Here is a 21,737-nt window from a genome sequence, read left to right on the forward strand (position 1 = left end):
CGCACAGGGGCTGATAGAGGCTTCGGAGGAGCCCAGTCCGGCCAGGCCCTGAGTGCAGATGACTGAGGTGGGAGTTCTAGCCCTCTGGGAGACAGGTGGGCACCACGGAGGGGCCGGGGAGGACCCCACCCTCAGATACGTTGGCTCGCACCCCGCCCACAATGGGGGCCCGCGTCGGTGGGGAGACCGAGGCGGGGAGGAATGACTGGCCTGGGAGGGTCTCAGGGTGGGGTGAGGCCAGCACCGCAGCTCATGAGTGTGCATCTGTGGCTGTGTCGCAGGCCTCACTGGCCCCCACCCCTGGCCCACACATGATGGGCGGTCGTCCGTCAGCAAGGCCTGCCCCTCTGGCCATCCATCACCAGCCGTGGCCACGGGAGGAACGGCCTGTTTGTTTTGCCAGCTCCGTGTTGCTCCCTGGGGCGTGAGCCGGAGGAAATGGCTATTTCTGCCTGGGCGGGCGGTGGACAGCAGAGGTGTGGAGGCCACCAAGGGCGGGGTCAGGCTGGGCTGTGGTAGGACCCCTGGCCAGGCAGGGCCCCTCATAGGTGCCCAAGGCCTTGCCTTGCCCTGTGCCTCAGTCTCCCTCTGGCACCAGGGCGAGTGACACTGGGATTTTCTGACCGTTCCCATGGCAGCTGTCTCCAGCCAGGTCACTCACTCCTGCCCTTGCCACTGGGTGGGGTAGGCTCAGGTGTCAGCTGCCACCAGGTGGGGGGGTCCCTTTGTCAGAAATCCAAGACACTTGATGCTGGATGTCCACACTGGCTGCTGGGAGCTGCTCTGGGGCTGGGTTCAGGCCATACACCGATCGGTGGGGTGGGGGTGGGGCTGCCAGGAGGTCTGGAAGGTTCTAGGCACCTATCTGGAGATGTCCAGCCTCAAGATCAGATCCAGGGACACTTGGGGCCACATTAAAAGAGATAGCACATGTAGAATGGAGGAAGTGACATGCCGTACCAAGAGGACAGTGTCCAGACCCCAGGGCAGCATCCTCAGCAGCTACAGAGTGACCACCTCTGCCTGGTGAAGTATATTCATACAGGCGACACAGTGGCATGGTGCTCGGCGCCCCAGTCACCCATCTCTTCTCACAACAACCCCCAAGGCTCCAGCAGCCGGGCTGGGATGTGTCTTTCCCTGGTGCAGCCTCGGACCTCTGCCCTTATCCACGATGTATAACACGGTCACTCCTCACTGCCCGGCCCTGGGCTCCCGCTGGACCTGTGGATGAGGGAAGCAGGCTCGAAAGGCCACAGTCTCAGAGCCACGTGGCGTGGTGCCCGGCTTCCAGGGCAGGCGTCTCGCGAAGAACAGGCTCATGCTGTATCTGGAGGGCCTCGTCTGGAAAGCAATGCTAGAAGCCAAAAGCTGGAGTCAGGAAAATGCCCTCCAGACCCCATCCCCTCAGCCTTCCTCCAAGGTAGTCCTGACATCCAGACAGTTCTCCATCTGGGAGCAGCAGTCTCCTTCCAGAGCATTCCTCCCTTACACCCGGCTGCTCCCTCTGCCCAGGCAGCCTGCACATGTCTGCAGGGCATCACTGCCTCCTGTCTCCCCTGAAGCAAGGCGTTGGCTGGTCTTAGCAGATGTTAGGAAAGAATCTGCAAAAATTCCCTCCAAGGTGAGCGTGACTAATAGCGTTCTGTCCTGAGCGCGCAGGGAGGGTAGAGGCGCCCAGGAGAAGCCACGTCCGAGGCCACTTGAGGGGACTCTGGGTGCTGAGTTGCAGGGTTCTGGGGAGAGGAAGGCTCAGCAGCCAGGCCCACCTTCCCCACCAGCACAGGGTGACTCCTGGGTCCCAGCCCAGGGCCAGCACACAAGGGCAGGCTTAGCCCCACTTGTGCGTCACCTTCGTGTCTGGTCTCACTGCCCCCCATGCCCGGCCTGGATGGGAACAGTGACATGACCAGCAAATGCCACCCCCCCGCCCCCCAGGCTGAAGGACCAGGCAGAGCAGCAAAGCAGAGCGCAGGGCCCAGCAAGCACAAGGGGGGCAGTCCTGAGGCGGTGTGTTGGTCGGTGGGGGCAGAACCAGGGCACAGCGCCAGGAAGGAGGGGACACGTGCCCGGGACCTGGGCAGGCAGGCGCTCTACAGAGGGGCCGGCCATGGAAGTTCGGTGTCCCTGCGCCATGCTGGCTTTGTCGGGGCTGCCTCGGTTTCTCCAGTGGGCACCTCTGAGGCTCCCATTGGCCCCAGGGCCTGGCTGTTCTCAGTCAGGCTTGAGACAGCCTGTCGCCCATCTACACGCCGCCCAGCATGGGGCGGCCAGTGTGTTGGGTTCTGGCAAACACCCTGGTGGGAGGGGCTGGGTTGGCTTTGGGGCACCAGTGAAAGCTCACATCCGTCTGTCTGTCTGCCCAGCACAGCTGATGCCAAGTCCGCACTTAGCAGGACAGGGCCTCCCTCCTGCCCCATAGCATGGGGCCAAGGCCAGTCTCATCCACCCCTCTTGGCCTCAGTTTCCCCATCTGGGAGGTCCCTCCCCTCTGCTCTGGTCCCCGGGTTGCCCACCACTGGCACCACCTTGGGGCCCCAACAGCTTAGTGGGTTCAGGGAACCCAAGAGGGGGCTTCAGCAGAGGCGAGATTGACCCAGCCCCTGCCTTGCCAGGGAAGACAGCGGGAAGGGCCAGGCCACCCCTACATGGATGCAAGCAGGACCCTCTTGGCCACACGGGCAGAAGGGGTCGGGTGGGGGGGCTTCGGTGTCAGAACCAGCTCCGAGCAAGTCCAGGCCAGGGACTGGGGGAGTGGGCCCACGGGTAGGGGCCTCAGGGCCGCCAGGCCGCCCCCTCCCCGCAGCTGTCTCCTGCTCCTCAGGCTCCCACCTCCCCCGCCGGCTGGGACTCCTATTTCACTGAGGAGATTAAGACCACCTGGCGAGAGCCCCCTCCGGCCCCTCCCCTCGCCCCAGCCCTGCCTCCCAGCCCGTCGGCCCCTTGAGGTGCCCTCCTGCCCCCCTCCCCACCCCCACATTCCCACACGGCTTCGCTGCCCGCCTCTGTGCCTGGGATCACCCCGGCGCATCGATGCTCTGAGCCCCGAGCCCTCCAGTCCTCACCCATTGGGCTCCACCAGCCCTGCCTGGTGGCCCCGGCACCACCGCTGTCCCCACAGCGATCCCTGTCCGCGTCCTGCCTGCCAGGCCTGGGGTCCTTTCCGCTCAGCCTGTGCTGCAGCCTCCAGCAGTCCTCACAAGGTCTCGAGAGGGACCCAGGCCAGCCCCGCGCTTCAGGACAACAGCCTCTGAGCCTGGGCCCCGGGGGCTCAGGCGTGGGCCCTGTCCAGCCTGCCATGGGCGGCCGGCTGGGCCTGACGCTACCTCAGACAGACAGGAGGAATCTCAGCTCCTAAAACCGCAACTCTGAGCGTGCCTGTTTGTTTGCTTTTGAGAAATTCCAACCTGGTTCAGCAGAGCCGAGGAGGAGGGAAGGGATTTGTCTGGCTGGGGCGGGGCGGGGCTGTGCTCGAGGACACGGGAAACAGAGGCCAATGTGGACACCTGGGCTGGGCAGGGAAGCCAGGCAGAGCGGGCCCAGCTGGACTTCCTGGGGGCACGGCCAGCATGCCCCCTCCCTGAATCCCCGCCAGGTCCCAAGGCCCCACAGGAGCACAGAGACAACAGCTGCCCTACCCACAGTCCTGGGGGACCAGCTGGGCTGGGGGGCGGCCCAAGGAGCCTGGGGCAACTGTGCCATCGGCTGAGGAGCCACGTTCAGGAGCTGACGGGAGTTCGCTTAATCCACGCTGTGGGGCTTCCAGCTCTCTCCCCATTTCTCAGACAGAAACATTGAGGCTTGGGGAGGACACAGAGCACTGCAGGGTGAGGCTTACGGCTAGCCCAGCTTATGATGTCTGGGCCACACCATCCGCCCTGGCTCTGCCCGTTCTGAAGGGCCCATCTCCTCCAAAACATCATCCCCACCTTCTTCCCAGCAGCTCCTCCCCTAGAAGGGGAGTCCAGACAGAGCTGCTGGGGAGGGACCTGGCTGCCTCCCCTGGTCTCCCCAGGCCTCGGCCTCCTATTTGCCCACAGGGTCCTGGAGGTGGACCTGCCGAGGGTGGTGGGCAGAGGCTCTGGACACCAGGTTGGTGGTTCTGGGCTGATGGGGTCACCCAGCAGCCCTGGGGGCTCCGCCAGGGAGCAGAGGGGATGGAGAAGGGCTCGGGCACGGAGCCAATCCTCCATTGCCTCAGACCAACTTCTACCCGGAGCTTCTCCAAAGAGAAAGCTGGGCTGTCACAACGAAAACGTGGACAACTTGAATTTTTTTTTTTTTTTAATAAATTTTATTTATTTATTTATTTTTGGCTGTGTTGGGTCTTCTTTGCTGCACGCGGGCTTTCTCTAATTGCGGCGAGCGGGGGCTGCTCTTCGTTGCGGTGTGTGGGCTTCTCATTGTGGTGGCTTCTCTTGTTGCGGAGCACGGGCTCTAAGCGCACGGGCTTCAGTAGTTGTGGCTCACGGGCTCTAGAGCACAGGCTCAGTAGTTGTGGCGCACAGGCTTAGTTGCTCCACAGCATGTGGGATCTTCCCGGACCAGGGCTCAAACCCGTGTCCCCTGCATTGGCAGGTGGATTCTTAACCACTGGGCCACCAGGGAAGCCCCGAATTTTTTTTTTTTAATAGATATCTAAAGAGAGGCATCTTTTTTTAAAAATTTATTTATTTATTTATTTATTTTGGGCTGTGTTGGGTCTTCGTTTCTGTGCGAGGGCTTTTTCTAGTTGCGGCAAGTGGGGGCCACTCTTCATCACGGTGTGCGGGCCTCTCACTGTCGCGGCCTCTCTTGTTGCGGAGCACATGATCCAGACGCGCAGGCTCAGTAGTTGTGGCTCACGGGCCTAGTTGCTCCGCGGCATGTGGGATCTTCCCAGACCAGGGCTCAAACCCGTGTCCCCTGCATTGGCAGGCAGACTCTCAACCACTGTGCCACCAGGGAAGTCCGACAACTTGAATTTAAATTGCTAACTGAATCAAGCATTTAATGGAAATTCCAAGTCTGATATATTCGGTTATTATAACTGCTGTATCTTGAAGAAGAGACACGATACATCCTTTGATTATGGGGAGCTTGCCCTGGCGAGGCCCCGTTAACAAAGGTGCAGGAGTCCCCAGCTTGGCGGTCATTGCTCATGCCTCTGGCCCTGCCCCCGTGTCTTCCTTCCCAGAGCTTCCTTGCTCATCTTACCCACCAAGCCCGACTCAGGGCTGGGGTCTGAGCATGGAGACTGACCTCCCAGGGGATCTACCCAGAAGGGTCCCCGCTGAGTGAACTGTTATGGCAGACTCTTCCTGTCCCCAACGTCCAGGGCATCGTCCTGGCTATCGGACCTTCTCCCAGGGGCATCATTTGAGGGTGTCACTTTCAGGAAATAATCCCGCAAGAGCAGACTGAAACATTTTGATCTTCATTGTGCAGTGCCCAAGGCTTCACATGGACCTCGTCCAAGCCAAGTAAGGCTGAGGACCACCTGAGTTACTGAGGTGAGAGTCCTCAACATTGATGACTTGCTACAGGGGTCACTGTAGGGGATGCACATGCACGCGCATGCGTACCTGTGTATGTGTTCTGCACGTGCCTGTATGTGCACTCTGGCCCATGTTGGTGTGTGCATGTGTACGTGTGTATGGTGTGCTATATAAGTGTGTGTGCATGCACTTCTGTGGGTACGTTCACGTATGTGTATGGTGTGTGCATGCATGTACACTCGTGCCGTTGCTCACAGTCGTGTGTGTACCCAGTCAGTGTCCCCTGCCAGCCAGAGGAACCTGAGAAGAGTGTCTGCAGGTGTCCAGCTTCTGGCCTCTCACCCTCAGCCAACACACCCAGGGGCTTTGAGGGCCTATCCCTTTCCCTGGAGAGTGTGGATCCCCCTGTCCTGACCACAGAGCGGAAGCTGTGGGCGGCCTAAATCTAGGTCACCTGGGTCTCTGAGCCCCACCTCTGCCTGACAGCACCTGGGGTGGAGGGGCCAGTGTGGCCAGTAGATGGACAGACAGATGGACAGCCGGCTCCCCATGTGGCTGGGTCCTCCCACCAAGTGGGCAGCTAAATCAACAGGCTGAGAAATTGGAGAGGGGCCCAGGACCAGGCTGTGTGTTGGGCCGTCTGTTTGTTTGTTCTAGAGCTGTGGGAACTTCCAGCCTGCAGGGGGCCCTGGTGCCCTGCAGGGGGCAGGGGGTGCTATCACCCAGGCCCGACCGACCGACAGCCCCATCCGGTCCGGCCATCCCCTCACTGTCTCCGCCCATCTGTCCTCCTGGGCACTGGGCCCAGAAGACAGCACCCTCAGTGAGGGGAGTACAGCCAGGCCTGGGGCGGATGGGAGGCTGCACCCAGCTGTGCATGGCTGTGCAGACCCTGGCCCATCCCTCCCGGCTCGGAGGGGCTGGTGTCACAGCAGTGTGTGCCTCTGTTCTGCCTTCTCTGTCACCCCTCAGGTGACACCCTCCCGTGTCCGTGTCTGCCCCCTCAGTTGCCCTTTGTTCAATCTGCAGTCATTGGCCCCCCGGGGTACAGGCCCTTGGATCAGGAGGCAGGTGGCACTGGGGACCAGGAAGAGTCCCAGGTGATGCCACAGAAGGGGCGAGGGCGCCAGCCCCTTCCCTGGGCATGGCTCAGCTCACCCACCCAGCGTCATCTCCAAGCCACCAAAGAGCACACGCCAGGCTGTTTCTGGTCCCCAGCCTTTGCCAAGAACTCCATGGGTTCTGCCTGGAGCCTCCTCACAGTCTTCAGTCCCCCACACATGAACCCCACTATGCAACCGGGGCTCAGGGCCCAGCACGGGGTCCCCCACCAGAGTTTGGGGTAAGAGCCCACCACCAAGGAAGAGGCCTGGGTGGGCTCGCAGGGACTTGTGCTTCAGTTGGGGGTACCCCGAGGGAAGGGCCTGGGAGCAGTTAGGGGGCCAACAGAGCCACTGCTAGTCCAGGTGCATGGAGCCCCCAGGCTGGGGAGAGGGAGTCGCCTCCTTCAACCTGCAGCCGGTGTCACAAGAGACCAGGCCAGTGGGGTAGGGGCAGGGAAACCGCCCCTGCCCGGGATGGATGCGGCCTCACTACCAGCTCCCACAGGCCCTGGTCCCAGCCCAGCACCGCCCCCCCACCAGCCTCCACACCACCCAAGGGCCTGCAAACCCACGGTAGATCGCGCAGACCACGCTGGAGCCAGTGGGGCCACGAGCTGGGCGCGCAAGAGCCACCGGCGCAGACAGCGCCCGTTCCTCCCCGCCTCTTGGGTGGAGTCCATGAGTCCTCTTCGGCTCCCCAGCCAGGGGCCAGGAGATGGAGGCCACCCCACAACGGCCCCACCCGCCCACCTCGGGGGGTCGGGGTCGCTGCCCATTCATGCCCAAGCGGGCCACCCAGAAAGCCGCGTTTGTCGGCATTGCGGGCCAAGTGCTTTCGTTGGATGGAGGCAGATGAGACGCGCCTAGGGGCTGAGGTCCTGCGCGAGGCGCCCACTATGGGCGGGGAGTGGAGAGGAGGAATGGAGCTGCGAAGGGAGAATGGAGCTGCCCTGCGCACCCGCCTCTCCCGGCTCCACCAAAGTTCACCCCCTCCCGCCTCCCGCCAAGGCTTGGCCCCCCGGAGGCCCAGGCTCCCGGGCCACGGGGCCGGGGAGGAGCGGCTGCTGGCGGCAGAAAGGCAGGGTGCGGGCCGCTCCCGGTGCGGCGCCTGCCTGCGAGAGCACCGAGGCCCGTCTAGGCAGGCCCTGGAGGCATGCCTGTTCCCGGTGAATCGATCCTGAAACGAATGAACCGGGTCAAGAAAAGCCCAGCCCCTCTCTTTCTGAACCTCGGGTGGGGGAGATGGCTCTGCCCCGCTCGGTGCTCTAGTTCCTGGGGGACGGGGTCCCCAGTGCTCCACGCACTCACATCCTCCAGCCGCCCGCTCAGATCCATCTGTGTGCGCCTGTGCCCCAGATAGCGGGAGACCCAGGCTGGGGGAGCGGGTGGTGCCCCACCTTGTCTCGCGGAGCACTTGAGCACAACAATCGGTGGGCTTGGCGCCCACCAGAGATGCACAAGGGCGTGAAGGTCCTTCCAAGGGTGGGAACAGAGACGCCCAGAGTGAATTCTGAGCGCTAGGCATGGCACTGTCGAAGTGCCTTTATGGTGGTGGCAGAGTGAGGAGTGGGGTCCCCCCCAAAGCTGTGAGGGCTCCAGTCTTGAGGGCTGCCCTGAGGAAGCCACGTGCGCTCCGGGGAGGCGGAGCTGGGTGCAGCAGTGCAGCCCGACTCTCCAGGGGCCTCCTTCTGCGCGCTGGGGAGAAAACCTCCGAAACAGCGCTTGCTTCGGGCAAAACTCTGAAGATGCTGGGGCGGGGGATGAGAGAGCCTCCAAACGCAAGGTGCCAGGGGAAGCGCTGGGATGCATCCCAATGCCCACGTGGGACCCAGAGCAGGGCCCTCAGAGAGAAGCAAAGGCTGCAGCCCGGTCTGCACCCAGGATGGGCGGCTGCCTCGGCTCCATCCCGCCCCTGCCGCCTCCTGTCCTCAGCTAGACTTCTGGTCCCCGTACCTCGGGGAGGCCGGTCAAAGCCGAGCCTCGGTTTTAGGGCCTGTAAAGTGGTCTCATCTTAGTTCCCCCTTCACTGCCAAGTGGCGCAGCGAAATGCGGGTCTTGTCTTCAGCCCACGACCCCGGCGGAGGGGCACGCCGCGCCCTATGGAGGTAGAGTCCGAGCAGCGCACGACCCCCGGCAGCGCCCAGCCCTTCCGGCCCGGTCGGGCCGGCGCCCAGCCAGGCCTCCTACCTCGCGCTCCCGGAGGTGCGGCCGGCAGGGGGAGCGAGGCGGAAGGGAGCCGCGGCCGCTCCAGGTGAGGGATGAGGACTTCCCGCAGGCGGCGGCGCGCGCGGACGCGGTGTGCGGGGCGTCGCGGGACCAGAGGGCGCGAGCTCCGTCTGGGCGGTGGGGGCACTGTGGGTGGGGCGGCGGCGGGCGGTGAGGAGAGCAGCGGATCGCCCCGGGAGGGACGGAGGGAGGGTACGAGGAGCTCACCCCGGAGGCGCGGGAGGCGGTGACTCCGCAGCGTTCGTTCGGGCCTCTTTGGGCCCCTGCAGTTGGATTCCAGCAGGCACCGGGCGTTGACAGAGGGGTTTGGGGTCTGCAATTGCTCGGGTGAGTAGCTGCAGCCGGGGAAGCAGGGTTGCCAGTCCCAGGCGGAGCGGCGTGGGGGGGCCCTGACCTCCTCCAGCGCTCTCTCGACCAGAATTGGCCCACTGGCCCATGCCACAGCGTCCTTTCTGCTCCCGCGCTTTTCCCCACCTAGCCTGGCCTCCCAGATCCCAGCTCAGGCATGAAGGGGTTAATGAGGGGCTGGGAGGACCCCGTCTCCTGTCTACCACCTCAGACTCCGAGGGCCAGGGACCTCAGGACAGTGCCCCAGGAGGCTGACCCTGCGACTGCAGAAGCCCCAGGGTTTTTCACTTTCATTTCTCCTTTCTCAACATTGGTGTCTGCCTCAGACTGGGCACCTGCCCACTGTCTTCAGGTGTTTGCCCAAGTATACAAGGAAGTCTCCCCAGGTGCACAGGACACAACCACGGGCACCCCCACATGCCAGGACAACACACATCCCAGATGGCATGCAACCACACACACCCCACGCACCCACCTGCAGGTTGGATGCAGACCACCAGCAAGAGGTACCCATGGTGACCGCCCTGCATGCCTCTCTAGGTGCAGACCCTCAGCACGGGCTCCCCTCCTGCAGCACCACCACAACCTGCCCCCACCAACTCCCCTGCCAGCCAGGCTCTCCCTCCACCAGGAGCATCTCCACCTGGGGTCCTGGAGGCCTGGTGCATCACACCACTCCCTGGACCTGCTCCTGGGCCCCACAGATCACTGTCACTGTCACAGCCCCACATGGCCACTCAGGGTGGGGGGCACACCCTGGCAACAGTTTCCCTTTTCTGGCATGGTCCACAAAGCTGCAGCCACAGCCTAGGGGGTGGGGTGGGGCTCACTGTACTTGAGGTCACACACACCCACCCCAGTCACACAGCAGGGCCCACATGCTCACCGACTTGACTCCAGCCTTGTATCTTTCCTGGACCTCAGGCCCGGGAGCCAGGCGTTTCCCGCTGGAGCCCACTCCCAGGTCCCCAGTTTCTGGGACTTCCTGCCTCAGAGCCAGCATCCCCTCCAGCCTGGGATCTGAGGCCCTGGGACTGTAAAAACCCCGAGAGAGGCTGCTGCCTCCCAACCCCATCCAGGCAAGCGCAGGCAAAGCAACAGAGGCCTTGGAAATGGAGGCCTGACTGCCAGAGCCTCAGTGCAGGGCCAGAGAGGATCCTGGGAGCAGGGAGGCCTGGCGCCCTGCTGGGGAGACTCTGGACCGGAAGGCCATGGATGCCCTGAACTGGGCAGAGAGGCCTCAGAGGCAGTAGGTGTGCGGAAGCGCAGGCCAAGTCAGGTCTTAGCGTCTGGGATGCCTGGGCCTGAAGGCCCAACTGGGCAGCAGGGCCTTCCCAGGCGGGCAGGCTGGCTGTGGGGTGGGTGGTGAGCGAGGGGCAGCATACGACCGGCCTGCGGCCTGAATTCCTCCGACGTGTCCTCGGCTCCCTCGGCCAGTCAGGCCCCGCCCCCGGCCCTCCCTGCACCCGGCCGGTGCGCTGGGAGGTCGGAGGAGCGGGCACTGCCCACCCTCCGGATGTATAAGCGTCCTGGCCAGAGGCGGGCGGTGCGCGCGGGTGCGCGTGACGCTCGGGCTCCCGGGCTGCTTGGCCTGGGCGGCGTCCCTCTGCTCAGGGTCCCCAGCCACGACAGTGAGCCGACCGAAGAGGGCTGGGGGCCGCTTGCTGGGCTGGGTCCTGTCCCTGAGCACCGAGGAAAGGACGACGCCGTGGCCCTGGGGCTGTCCGCCTGTGGCCAGTGCCGGAGCCCGGACTGCCCTCTCCTCACCCAGGTGCAGGGGCAGCCGGGGAAGAGGAGGCGGGAGGAGCCGAGGGCAGGGGCAGGGCTGGTGCCCCACTGCTTCGGGCTGGGGCTGGGCGCTCCCAGCGTCCCCACCTCCCCTCGGGGGCTGGGGAAGCTGATGGCTTCGCTGTACAGAGGGAACCCAGGCCTGGGGAGCAGCGGGATGTCCAAGGGGTCCTGGTCATGGAGGCCCCTGGGAGCAGAGGCAAGGGGCCCGGACCTTGAAAAGCAGGAGGGCCCACACCCCCAGGGCTCTCAACCCATCAGGGCCCCTCGGCTGCCACCGGCCCAGAGTGGGGGGCCGTGACACCATAATCCCCTGGGCCCAGGGCCGGCGGCTGTGAGTGGCACCGCAGGCCCCCGCCCCCGGGGCCCGAGGGCTGGGCCGGCCTCGGTGGGGCCGGGTGCACGCAGTCGGAGGCGGCGCCGGTCAGGCCGCCGGGCGCCTATGGACGCACGGAGCCCGCTGTCTCCCCGGGCCAGCGCGTTCAGCATTGCCTCTCTGGTTGCAGCAGAGGCCGCAGAGCACACCGCTCGCCTGGGCCTTGGGTTCTCCGACCTGGCGAAGCTTCTCAGGCTGCTGGGGTCCCCGGCCGGGATGCACTTCAGCACCGTCACCAGGGACATGGAAGGTGAGCCTCCTGCTGCGTCTACACGGACCCACCCGCCAGATCCCCTGCCCCTGCTGCCGTGGGGCCCAAGCATAGAGGGTTGGCAGGATCCGGGCAAAGAGCGGGTGGAGGGAGCTCCGGCGGGGTTAGTTCCAGGCTTCTAGCTTGGACTCTAGGGTGGAGAGGAAGGGGGGCATCCTGCCCAAATTCTGTGCCCCCGTCCAGCCTGGGGACCCTCCAGCCTGGGGACCCCGCTGCAGAGACCCGCACGCAACTAGACACAGGAGCAGAAGAGGGCGAGGGGAGGCTGGGAGGACAGGAAAGAAGGACCAGAGAAAGGCGGTGGCAGAGGGGCCGTGAGCTCAGAGAGGCGGGAGGAAAGGAGAGGAGCGTGAGATTGTCAGGGGACACGGAAAAGGCAGGGGGCAGAGGGAGAAAAAGAAATTGAGAAAAGGAGAGAAAACAGAAAACCCAAAAGAAGAAAGATGAAAAGGAAATGAAGAGGGCAAGAACGAAAGAGAAGAAAGTGGAGGAAAATTTACGAAAGAAAGTTGAATCATAAAAAAAGAAAAAGAGAAAGAGTTCAGTTTTTATTCAAAAAAAAAAAAAGAGTTAAAAGCCATGAATAACACAGAGACGCACGCAGAAAGGAGGGGGACAGGCAGACTGAAAAGAAAGACAAAGCGCTGAGGGGCTAGCAGGAAAAAGAGGAAGAGGCAGAAAATAAAACAGAAATAAGGAGACGCGAGAGAGATAGTGGAAAGAGGAAAGAGGATGCGGAGGGGAGACTTGAACGAGGAAGACAAAGGTAAGGAAATAACAAATTGCAAAGAGTCCGGAGAGAGAAGTGCAACGCGGGAGGGCGGCAGAGCGAGGGGCGGCCGGCGGGCGCTCGCTCGGGGGAGCCGGTCCGGGCGGTCGGGGGGCCGGGAGGAGGCGGGGGCGGGGAGGGGGCTGGGGGAGGCCATTGTCTCGGCGGGGGCGGGGGCGCGGCGCGGGGCGGGGCGGGGCGGGGCGGCTCCGCGGGCGGCGGCGTGGGGCGGCGCGGCCCGGGGCGCAGCGCAGCGCGCGCCCGCCACTCGGCCCGGGGCGCGGGGCAGCGCTCACCTCGGCGGGGCGGCGCGGCCCGCGGGTCATGATCTCCGCGGTGTCCAGCCCGTGGCTCACGCAGCTCTCGCACTTCTGCGACGTTGCAGCCTTCACGGCCAGCAGCCTGAGCGGCCTGGGGGCGGCGGGGGGCTTCCCGGGCGCCGCGTCGCCGGGCGCCGACCCGTACGGCCCGCGCGAGCCCCCGCCGCCGCGCTACGAGCCGTGCGCCGCCGCCGCCCCCGGCGCCCCGGGCCCGCCGCACGCCTACCCGTTCGCGCCGGCCGCCGGGGCCGCCACCAGCGCCGCTGCCGAGCCTGAGGGCCCCGGGGCCAGCTGCGCGGCCGCCGCCAAGGCGCCGGTGAAGAAGAACGCGAAGGTGGCCAGCGTGAGCGTGCAGCTGGAGATGAAGGCACTGTGGGACGAGTTCAACCAGCTGGGCACCGAGATGATCGTCACCAAGGCCGGCAGGTCAGGGCGCCCCTCCCTAGCCGCGCGCCTCGGTCCGACGCACGCGAGCGGGGCCGGCAAGCGGGGTGGGGGCGCGGCCGGCTCCTCCGCTCCCGGGTCCCGGCTCCGGCGACAGCCGCCTGGCGCGCGGGCGGAGGGGCCGGCGGAGGAGCGCGGCCGCCCGGGTGCACCCTCAGCCCCAGGATGCCGGCGCCTGAAGCAGGGGCCGGCTCAGCTCGCCGGGCCCTCCCAGGGGCCTCACCAACTGGCAGATCCCAGTGGATCCCAACTTTTCAGAGGAAACTGCCTTCTTTGGTTCCCTAGTTCAGTCCATCCGGGCTAGATAGAGGCGCAGCCTGGCCATGGGGCAATGGTCTGGAACGTTGTAGGAGAGAGTTAAGACCCTTCAAAACTGTGCTGTGTTTCAGGGGAGATTGCTATCCAGTCTTCTCAGGCCTACGTCTCGGGCGATGGTGGGGCCTGGCTCTGCTGCTGGGGCCGCCGCCTTCAATTGGCCTGTGTTTGTTTTAAGGGCCCAGAGAGAAGGGGAACAAGTTTTGCGATGCAACCAATTTGACCGGCAGACAAAGGCGGGTGCCGGTCTGTGTCTAGTGTACACAGGAGACACCAGCTCTGGGTCCACACAGCCAAGGGGAGCTCAGGGCCTGTTTGCAGAGCCTGCTCGTGGTTTCTCTTTCCGTGCCGCGGCGTCCGCCCTGGGAGCCTGGGGCCTGTGCCCAGCTCCAGATCAGGGGTCTTCTCCAGGCTCTCCTGCTGGCCCTGGGCACTTGGCCTCCCCCCGCCACCCCATGAGGACTGTGCCCCAGCCTCCGGCCCAGTCCAGCCCAGCAAGGGCCTCGGCGGGGCCAGGCTCGCCCCAGAAGCCAGCATTCTGCAGCCCTCTCCGGCCTGCAGAGGCGAGGGCAGGCGTGGCAGGCTTGTCCAGGAGGGCTGGCATCTGTTTTCTGCCCACCGCCCGCAAGGAGTTGCCTGTGAGGGGAAGCTGCAGGACCAGCAGGTGGGGGCCTCATGCTGTCCTCCAGGGCCCAGCGGCCCACACTCAGGGCAAGGCCGGCCCATGGCCAGTGCCCAGGGTAGGAGCCGCAGAATGTCCTTTCCAGAGCCCGGGTCAGTCACCGAGTCGGAGCCCAGGGGAGGGGAGAGTTAGGGGACCCCAAGGACACAAGCCAAGTCAGCCCTGAGTAGCTGCGTCTTGGGAACTTGCGTGTGTCCCCGAGGAAGGTGGGGAGACTCCAGCACTGGGTGGGAGTCAGGGCCTCAGTGTTGGGACTGTGGACTCCAAGGCTCGGCCTCACTGGAGGGACTGGGGAGCAGCCGCAGATCCAGCCGAAAGGGCGACTGGGACTCCTCAGAATCACACGGTCTGCCTCGCTTTCACTTTGTTCGAGCCGGGAGCTTAGGGCGGTTGATTAGATCGAGCAGGGGAGGCCTGCCCGAGGGCCGAGGATCCCGGGGGCCGGCGCTACTGCCAGCTGAGGCTAGCTCGGGATGGGACGGCTGGATCGGCAGTTGCTAGGCTGGGTCTACACTGGCAAAGTTGGCGGAAGAAGCCAAAGGCCTATGTTCAAGAGTGGAGGCTTGGCTTGAGCACTGAGTTCGCCATTGATGTGTTTCTTAAAAGGGGGCAGGGGGCTGTCCTGCCGTCCACTCGCCCTCGGCTGGGCAGGGGCCTGGTTGGGTTAGTCAAGCAGACGAGTGAGGGGAGATGCGATGAGGGGCCTCCCCACCCAGCACAGCGGCCGGCCGGGCGGGGAGGCCACGTCCTGGGCTGGTGGAGGCGGGCCGCCCTGCCCTCCCCCACCTGAGGTGACCGAGGTCCCACCGCCCCCAGGCGCATGTTCCCCACCTTCCAAGTGAAGCTCTTCGGCATGGACCCCATGGCCGACTACATGCTCCTCATGGACTTCGTGCCCGTGGACGACAAGCGCTACCGGTGAGCGCCCAGCCGGGCCTGGAGGGCGGTGGGTTCCTGCCTGGCCAGGCTGGTGAGGGTGGGTGGCCCAGGACAGAAGTGACCGGTGCCCCCTCCCCACTCCTGCCAGACCCCAGACCCACACGCCCCACCCCCAGCAGTTCTGGGGAGCGGCCCTCAGGGGGTCATGCAGGCTGGGCCCCCACCGTCTTGCCCCTCGCACACAGCCCCTGCCTTTTCCGTGTCCCCCTCTCCCGAGAGGTGAGCGCCGGCACCCCTTCCCTTCCCCCACCCCCCGGGAACGCTGGGCCCCAGAGCTGGCAGGAAAGGTGGGGTGGCCAGGAGAGATTATGCAGGGCGGGCCTGGCCGCCCGGACAATTAACAGCAATTAATAAAGAGAACCTGGTCCGCCCTGCGCCCTAGGCCGCCGGCGTGGCCCGATCTGGGCTCCCGCCGCGCCGGCGACACAGGAGGCCCAGAGCAGCGACCCGCGTGCGGCGAAATGTGGCGCCAGGGCCCGGCTTCCTCCCTCTGGTCGCTTCCTGCCGCTTGTGTATCAGGACGGGGAGTTTTCTCTTTCCTCACATTGCCCCTGGAAAAGCTCCCCGTTCACCTGTGGGAACCTCATCAGAGGCACCTTCGGGGTTCCCTCGGCAAGGCCCTCACCCCAGCATGCTGTGGCCCCTGCCCCGGCGTCCCAGGTACGCCTTCCACAGCTCATCCTGGCTGGTGGCCGGGAAGGCAGACCCCGCCACGCCCGGCCGCGTACACTACCACCCCGACTCACCGGCCAAGGGGGCACAGTGGATGAAGCAAATCGTCTCCTTCGACAAGCTCAAGCTGACTAACAACCTGCTGGACGACAATGGCCATGTGAGCGACCCCCCCAGGCTACCGCCCTGTCCCCCAGCAGGCCCTCGGGAGTCCCTGCTGACTGGAGCCAGAGGCAGAGCTTGGGCAGCTTGGGTGTGGATGAGGGACAGGCCGCGGAGAGCTAGCCCTCCAGTCAGGGGCTCGGGGACTGGTGGGTCACGCTGCTTCCCTCTCCCCACTCCTTGTGTTTTGCTGGAGGCTTTTTAACTGGAAAGGATGGGGCCGTGCAGGGTGGGGGGTGAGGGCAGCAGCCTTTGCAATCCAGGCGGTGATGCCCCACGGCCCAGCCTCCTTTTGGGAGCTCAGGGTTCTGTCGAGTTGTTTGGAAGCTCACTGCCCGTCCGGACCTTGGCTGGTTTCCTAGCTCGGCCCTCACCACCTTTCTTCCAGATTATTCTCAACTCCATGCACAGATACCAGCCACGCTTCCACGTGGTCTATGTGGACCCGCGCAAAGACAGCGAGAAATACGCTGAGGAGAACTTCAAAACCTTTGTGTTTGAGGAGACACGCTTCACTGCGGTCACTGCCTACCAGAACCACCGGGTGAGGCCCGGGGTGGCCCGGTCAACACTTCTGGGCAGGGGTGCAATTTTCAGTTGCTGCCTGGGGGACAAGAAGGTTCCATTCCTGGAAACCCTACTCGATGGAGCCCCACCCCCAGAGCCTCAGGCAGCCCCCTCCCCTCTGCTGCAGGCGGGACCAGGCTCCTATCAGGTTGACCTCTCAAGGGGGAACTGTCACTGTGGCCTGAAAGTTTGTTTTCCAAACCATTCCGGAAACTCCCCATCAGGGGCCTGATGCGCGGTTTACCCAGATTCCTAGGGTGCCCCTCCACTCTGGACCACAGCGGAGTGGGGGGTGGAAGTGACTACATTCCCATCCCAGCCGGGGGCGCAGGGTCTCTATCCTAATCACTTGGGACGGAAAAGACAGGTTCCTTAGCGAGAAAGGGGTCTCCCCAGCACCCCTGCCCCAGGAGAGAGGCACAACCCCTGCGGGGGAGGCAGCAGTTGTGGGCCAGGCATTTCTGGTCAGCCGAGAGTAGAGGGGCCCTTCCTGAGTGGGGGAGGGCTCTCCTAACGCTCCCCTCCGCTCCACCGAGGTACGGTGGCCCCAAGAGCAGGGGCTGGAGCCGGGTGTTCAGTGCCCGCTTCCCTGCAGATTACCCAGCTCAAGATCGCCAGTAACCCTTTCGCCAAAGGTTTCCGAGACTGCGACCCCGAGGACTGGTGAGTGTCCCCCCAGGAGACGGCGAGCGCGCGGGCGCCTGGCCGGGCGCCCCCTGACCCGCCGCCCACCTCCCTCCCGCAGGCCCCGGAACCATCGGCCCGGCGCGCTGCCGCTCATGAGCGCCTTTGCGCGCTCGCGGAACCCTGTGGCCTCCCCCACACAGCCCAACGGCGCGGAGAAAGGTAGGGCCAGGGTCGTGGGATTTGGGCAGACGGCAGCGCCCGGCCTCGCCCGCGCCGCAGGGGCGCTCGCGGCCTTCGCGCGCCGGTTGCACAACGGCCGCGGCGGCGGGCAAGCGCGCACTCGCCCGCCCGGCCCGACGGCTGCGCCTGCCCGCCCCGCCCGCCGTCCCGGTGGAGGGCGCGGGCCCCCGGGAAGGGCCGGGGGCTGGGCAGGGGCGCGGAGCGGGGGCGGGCGCGCTCTCGCGGGCCTCTCCGCGGCTCAGCCCTCGGCCCTCCCCGCAGACGCGGCCGAGGCCCGGCGAGAATTCGAGCGCGACGCGGGCGGCCCGGCCGTGCTCGGGGACCCGGCGCACCCGCCGCAGCTGCTGGCGCGGGTGCTGAGCCCCGCGCTGCCCGGGTCCGGCGTCCCGCTGCCCGGCGCGCCCGGAGGTCGGCCCAGCACCCCGCACCCCGAGCTGCGCCTGGAGGCGCCCGGCGCGTCGGAGCCGCTGCACCACCACCCCTACAAGTACCCGGCCACTGCCTATGACCACTACCTCGGGGCCAAGAGCCGGCCAGCGCCCTACCCGCTGCCGGGCCTGCGTGGCCACGGCTTCCACGCGCACGCGCACCCGCACGCGCATCCGCACCACCACCCCGCCGTGAGCCCCGCAGCCGCCGCGGCCGCGGCCGCCGCGGCCGCCGCCGCCAGCATGTACTCATCGGCCGGGGCCGCGCCGCCCGGCTCTTACGACTACTGCCCCAGATAATGCGGGCGCCCGCCTGGGGGTCCGGTCCACCCAGCCCGGGGCCACCGCAGGCCCCCTTCCCGGGCCTCCAAGCAGTGGGGCCTCCATCCGCCAGCCCCAGAGCTGTCCAAGGACCTGGTTCCCTGGCCCCCTGGCCCCAGGGCCACCGCGGGTCCCTCCTCGGCCCCGAGGGCCCCGGGTCCACACCGCCAGTGCCAAAGTGCGCGGTTCGCGCCGGAAGGAAGTGATATTTATTGTTCTCCGCGAGACCGCGATGTCCCCCGGCCCGGCTGGCAGTTGCAGTGTAGACGACCCGAGAATCCGTCTGCAGGCGGTGTAGATACTTGTAGATATTTGTAGATAACTGTAGATACCGCGCCGGCGCCGCCTTGATAAACGGTTTCGCCTCTTTTGGAAGCTGCCTGAGTGTCCATTTCTTTGCGTCCAGTCACATCGCGCGGGATGTCTCGGGGAGAGCGAGTCCGGGCTGACTCGGGGACTCGGGGTCTCCCTGCAGCCGGGTCCTGGGCGGGGCGGGGGGTCCCTGAGGTACGCTCCGAGCCCCTCCTCCCAGCCCCTTCCAGGCCACGCCTCCCTGCGTCCTCTCCCCGCCCCTCCCAGCCCGGCCAGAGCGCCCCTCCCCCACTGCCACCTTGTGGCCCCAGGTGTGCATCCGGCCTTGTTAAATTCCTCACTTGGCCGTTGTCCCTTTTCTAGGACTTGGGCCCGCACCCCTGGCCTGTTTTCAGTACGGTGCCTGTCCTGTGTGTTTTTCCACGGAAGCTGGTATAACGGTCTTGTCGTGACAGGACACTGTCCGTTGGGGGCTGGGAAGGGGAGAAGCCCTGACTCTTATTGGAAAGACAAAAACAGGTAGTTCTGCTCTTGTAGCATTTCCCTGGCTGGGCCTGGCTCAGGCCTGCGTTTTCCCCTGTTTATTGACTTTATTTGCTGTGAGTGTCCCCACGGAGTGACCTGGACGGGGCCACAATGACAGTGGTCATGAGTCATCTTGAAACCTGCCTGTGAAGCGTTTTTCCCAGGCCAGGTGGTGAGGGACCTATTAGCTCAACAACAGGGATGGGGCCAGAGGAACCCTTTGATCCCTCCCTTCCTGAGTCCAGGCAGGAAGAGCTGACAGCCTGTCAACGTCAAGGCTGCCGACTTGGACACGAGACGGACGGGAAATGCAAGTGGCCGAGGTTTTGTCCCCCTTCTGTGCCTGACCCAGTGTATTTGTGTCGATCGCTGCCAGGAGGCACCACATCTCCAAGGACACAGCCAGGCATTTCCTGATGCCTGCCCTGCGCTGGACTTTTTTCCCGGATGTATTAGTCCTGGAGGTGGAAGTGACCTAGAGCTTAGCAATTGGACGGCAGGAACCGTTCCCTTGAGGCAGGTCTAGGAAGGGAGGTGGTGACCAAGGCTGCTGAAGGGTGAGCTCTGGAGCCAGGGCCCTCCAGAGCCTCATGGGGCACCTGGTGCCCAGGCATGAAGACTTGCAGCACTGCCTGAGTGGCCAGCAGGCTCTGTGGACAGAGCTTCAGGAATGCACTCCTGAGGGCAGCCCTGGACACCACCCCTGATGGACACCGTCTCCTCCCCACTGCAGATCTCCCTCTGGGTGAGCCAGCTGTGCCACTGGGCTCCCCTGCTTGGGGGCCACAAATGCACCCAGCACTCCCTTGTCCTGGGAGGCCTGCAGGAGTGATGGGCAGTGGTTCACCCTGCTGAACTAGTCTTCCCTGTGGGCGCCGGCCACCGCTTCGGTGCCACTGTGGTTCTCAGGCCTCCCTCTCCCCACTGCACACTTTCACCATCCAGACTGGGGGAAAACCATGGGTGGAGAAATCTCTTTTCTGGTTTTGTTCAAAGCTAAAGTGAGGAGATGCTCCCCCTGAACCAACGCTGGCACCTGGCGTTTGCAGGTGAGAGGACTCCGCGGAGCGTGGCCCCTCCCGAGATCACCACCCACTGGAGAGGGAGAGCCCTGCTGCTGTCTGATGCAGGGCCGCGCACGCGCTGATGAACAGGACAGAATAAAGGTCAACGTCGGGCTCCTGGCCGGCTGCGTTCGAGAGCCAGGCGGCCTGTGGGCTAGACCCTGCAGATGGTCGCCTTCCCTGGGGAACGGCTCCCAGAGGCGGGTTCTCTCTCCGCTGCCCCCACAGGTAAGTTGGCCTGGCTGAAAACTTGTCATACGCGGGTCATGAGCCGGGTGCCCAGCTGGCCACAATGCACCGGTCAGGGTTCTCTATCTCAGACCAGTGTCCAGTCTCCGGTGAAGGGTGCTTGTTTGTTCTCGAGTGGGTGCTGTGCTGCCCATCACCCCCACAGACTGCTGTCACCCTGCCTTTCATCCTGTGGGTCAGAGGGAAGGGTTGGCTTGGGGCACCCAGCCTCTGCTGTGGGCTTCACGTTTCAGAAGGGCGCTCGGGCCTCTCTTGGTCACTCATCCTGACCCAAGTGCTTGGTGAGCACCCTCAGCTGCAGGCATCCTCCCTGGGACCGTCTATCATCTTCCCTCTTCCGGCCCCTCCTCCCACACCCCGACCCTTCTCTGTGTGTGGCTGGGGTCCTGTTCACCCCTCCTCCTCGGGGGCTCACCCTCAGCTGTTGGATGCCCCCACAAGCATCTTCCTTGCATTTCCCTGTCGGCCCAGAGGCCCTGTTCCAGCCCTCTTGCCTGTCCCCAGGTTCTGGCTGCCAGAGCAGCGAGGACGAGAGCTAGGACCGGGAGGGACCTCAGAGCTCTGGTCCAGGGGCTCTGGACTCTTCAATCCCGAAGCTCTTCAAACAACAACAACGTCCACTGTGTGAAAGAGGGAAAGTCGGGAGCAAGTGGAGGAGGGTGGGGCCTTCGGGCCCCACATCAGGGGTCTCAGGAGCCCAAGGACCCTGGGGTGTGGGATGACAATGCCCAGCAGCAGGCGTCTCCCTGGGCCGGCTGCTGCCTTCCTCCGTCCCACAGCCTGTGTCTGGGACGTAAAGGGCCCAGCTCCCAGGGAGGCTCAGGAACTGCCTGCCCTCCCCATGCCCCTGGCGCAAATGGCTGGCAGTTCTGGAGACTCGCCCGGTGTCAGGTGCCCTGCAAGCCCGGCGGTTTGCACCCCTTCACCTGAGTCCCCAGAGCCCCTGCTCTGGAGCCCTGCCACCCCACAGAACCGCCCCCACTGGTGTGAGGATGCTCAGGACGGACCCCCTGCACCACATTGCCAGCCGTGGGATGCAGGTGGTCTGTTTGGCGGTCCTCAGGCCCGAGTTGAGGAGGGAAGGGCCCTGGTGGTTAAGGGGCTGCAGCCCCTTCCCTGGGGCTGGGGAGGTCCAGAGGGTATGTGGGCCATGGACGGGGGTGGGGGAGGGGGAGCATGACGCACTGCCCTCCAGGTGCTGCTGCAGATCAAAGCCACGTGCAGGCGGCCAGAGAGAGGTGGGGGCCGGGAGCTTCTTCTAGGACCAAAAGGATGATTCCCGTGGAGGCAGGAGTGCGGCCCAGCTGGAGCTGGGTACAAAGGGGGCGAGCCTGGTTCCACAGGCCCAGGCCTTGGTTTCCCTACTGTGACGGGGGGCCCCCTCCTCCTCTGTGTGGGCCCAGTGAGGCCCTTCGGTTCTGCAGGTTCCCGGGCAGAACCTCCGCACAGGCCTGTCCCCATGTGCCTTCCGCAATATGGAAGCGGCTTCTGCGTCCTGACACAGGCCCAGCT

The 21,737-nt window shown here is 64.9% G+C and overlaps 1 protein-coding gene across 1 annotated transcript; it reads left to right on the forward strand.

Annotated features, from left to right (window-relative positions):
- The first annotated feature begins 10,968 nt into the window (after positions 1-10,968).
- Positions 10,969-18,450, forward strand: TBX1 (T-box transcription factor 1). The gene is made up of 8 exons (XM_079718242.1): positions 10,969-11,568; positions 12,744-13,104; positions 14,936-15,037; positions 15,719-15,890; positions 16,281-16,436; positions 17,055-17,122; positions 17,205-17,305; positions 17,588-18,450. Exons 1-8 carry the CDS (start codon positions 11,385-11,387, stop codon positions 18,052-18,054), a joined length of 1,611 nt encoding a protein of 536 aa, XP_079574368.1. The 5' UTR covers positions 10,969-11,384; the 3' UTR covers positions 18,055-18,450.
- Positions 18,451-21,737: the final 3,287 nt, after the last annotated feature.

The sequence above is a fragment of the Hyperoodon ampullatus genome, assembly GCF_949752795.1.
Source record: "Hyperoodon ampullatus genome assembly, chromosome: 13".
NCBI lineage: Eukaryota > Metazoa > Chordata > Mammalia > Artiodactyla > Ziphiidae > Hyperoodon > Hyperoodon ampullatus.

Excerpts from the sequence above, each read along its gene's own strand:
- TBX1 (XM_079718242.1), top strand. The coding sequence starts at position 11,385 with ATGGACGCACGGAGCCCGCTGTCTCCCCGGGCCAGCGCGTTCAGCATT. Across the intron at positions 11,569-12,743 it reads CGTCACCAGGGACATGGAAG|CCTTCACGGCCAGCAGCCTG; the intron begins GTGAGCCTCCTG and ends GCGACGTTGCAG. Across the intron at positions 15,891-16,280 it reads TGCTGGACGACAATGGCCAT|ATTATTCTCAACTCCATGCA; the intron begins GTGAGCGACCCC and ends CCTTTCTTCCAG.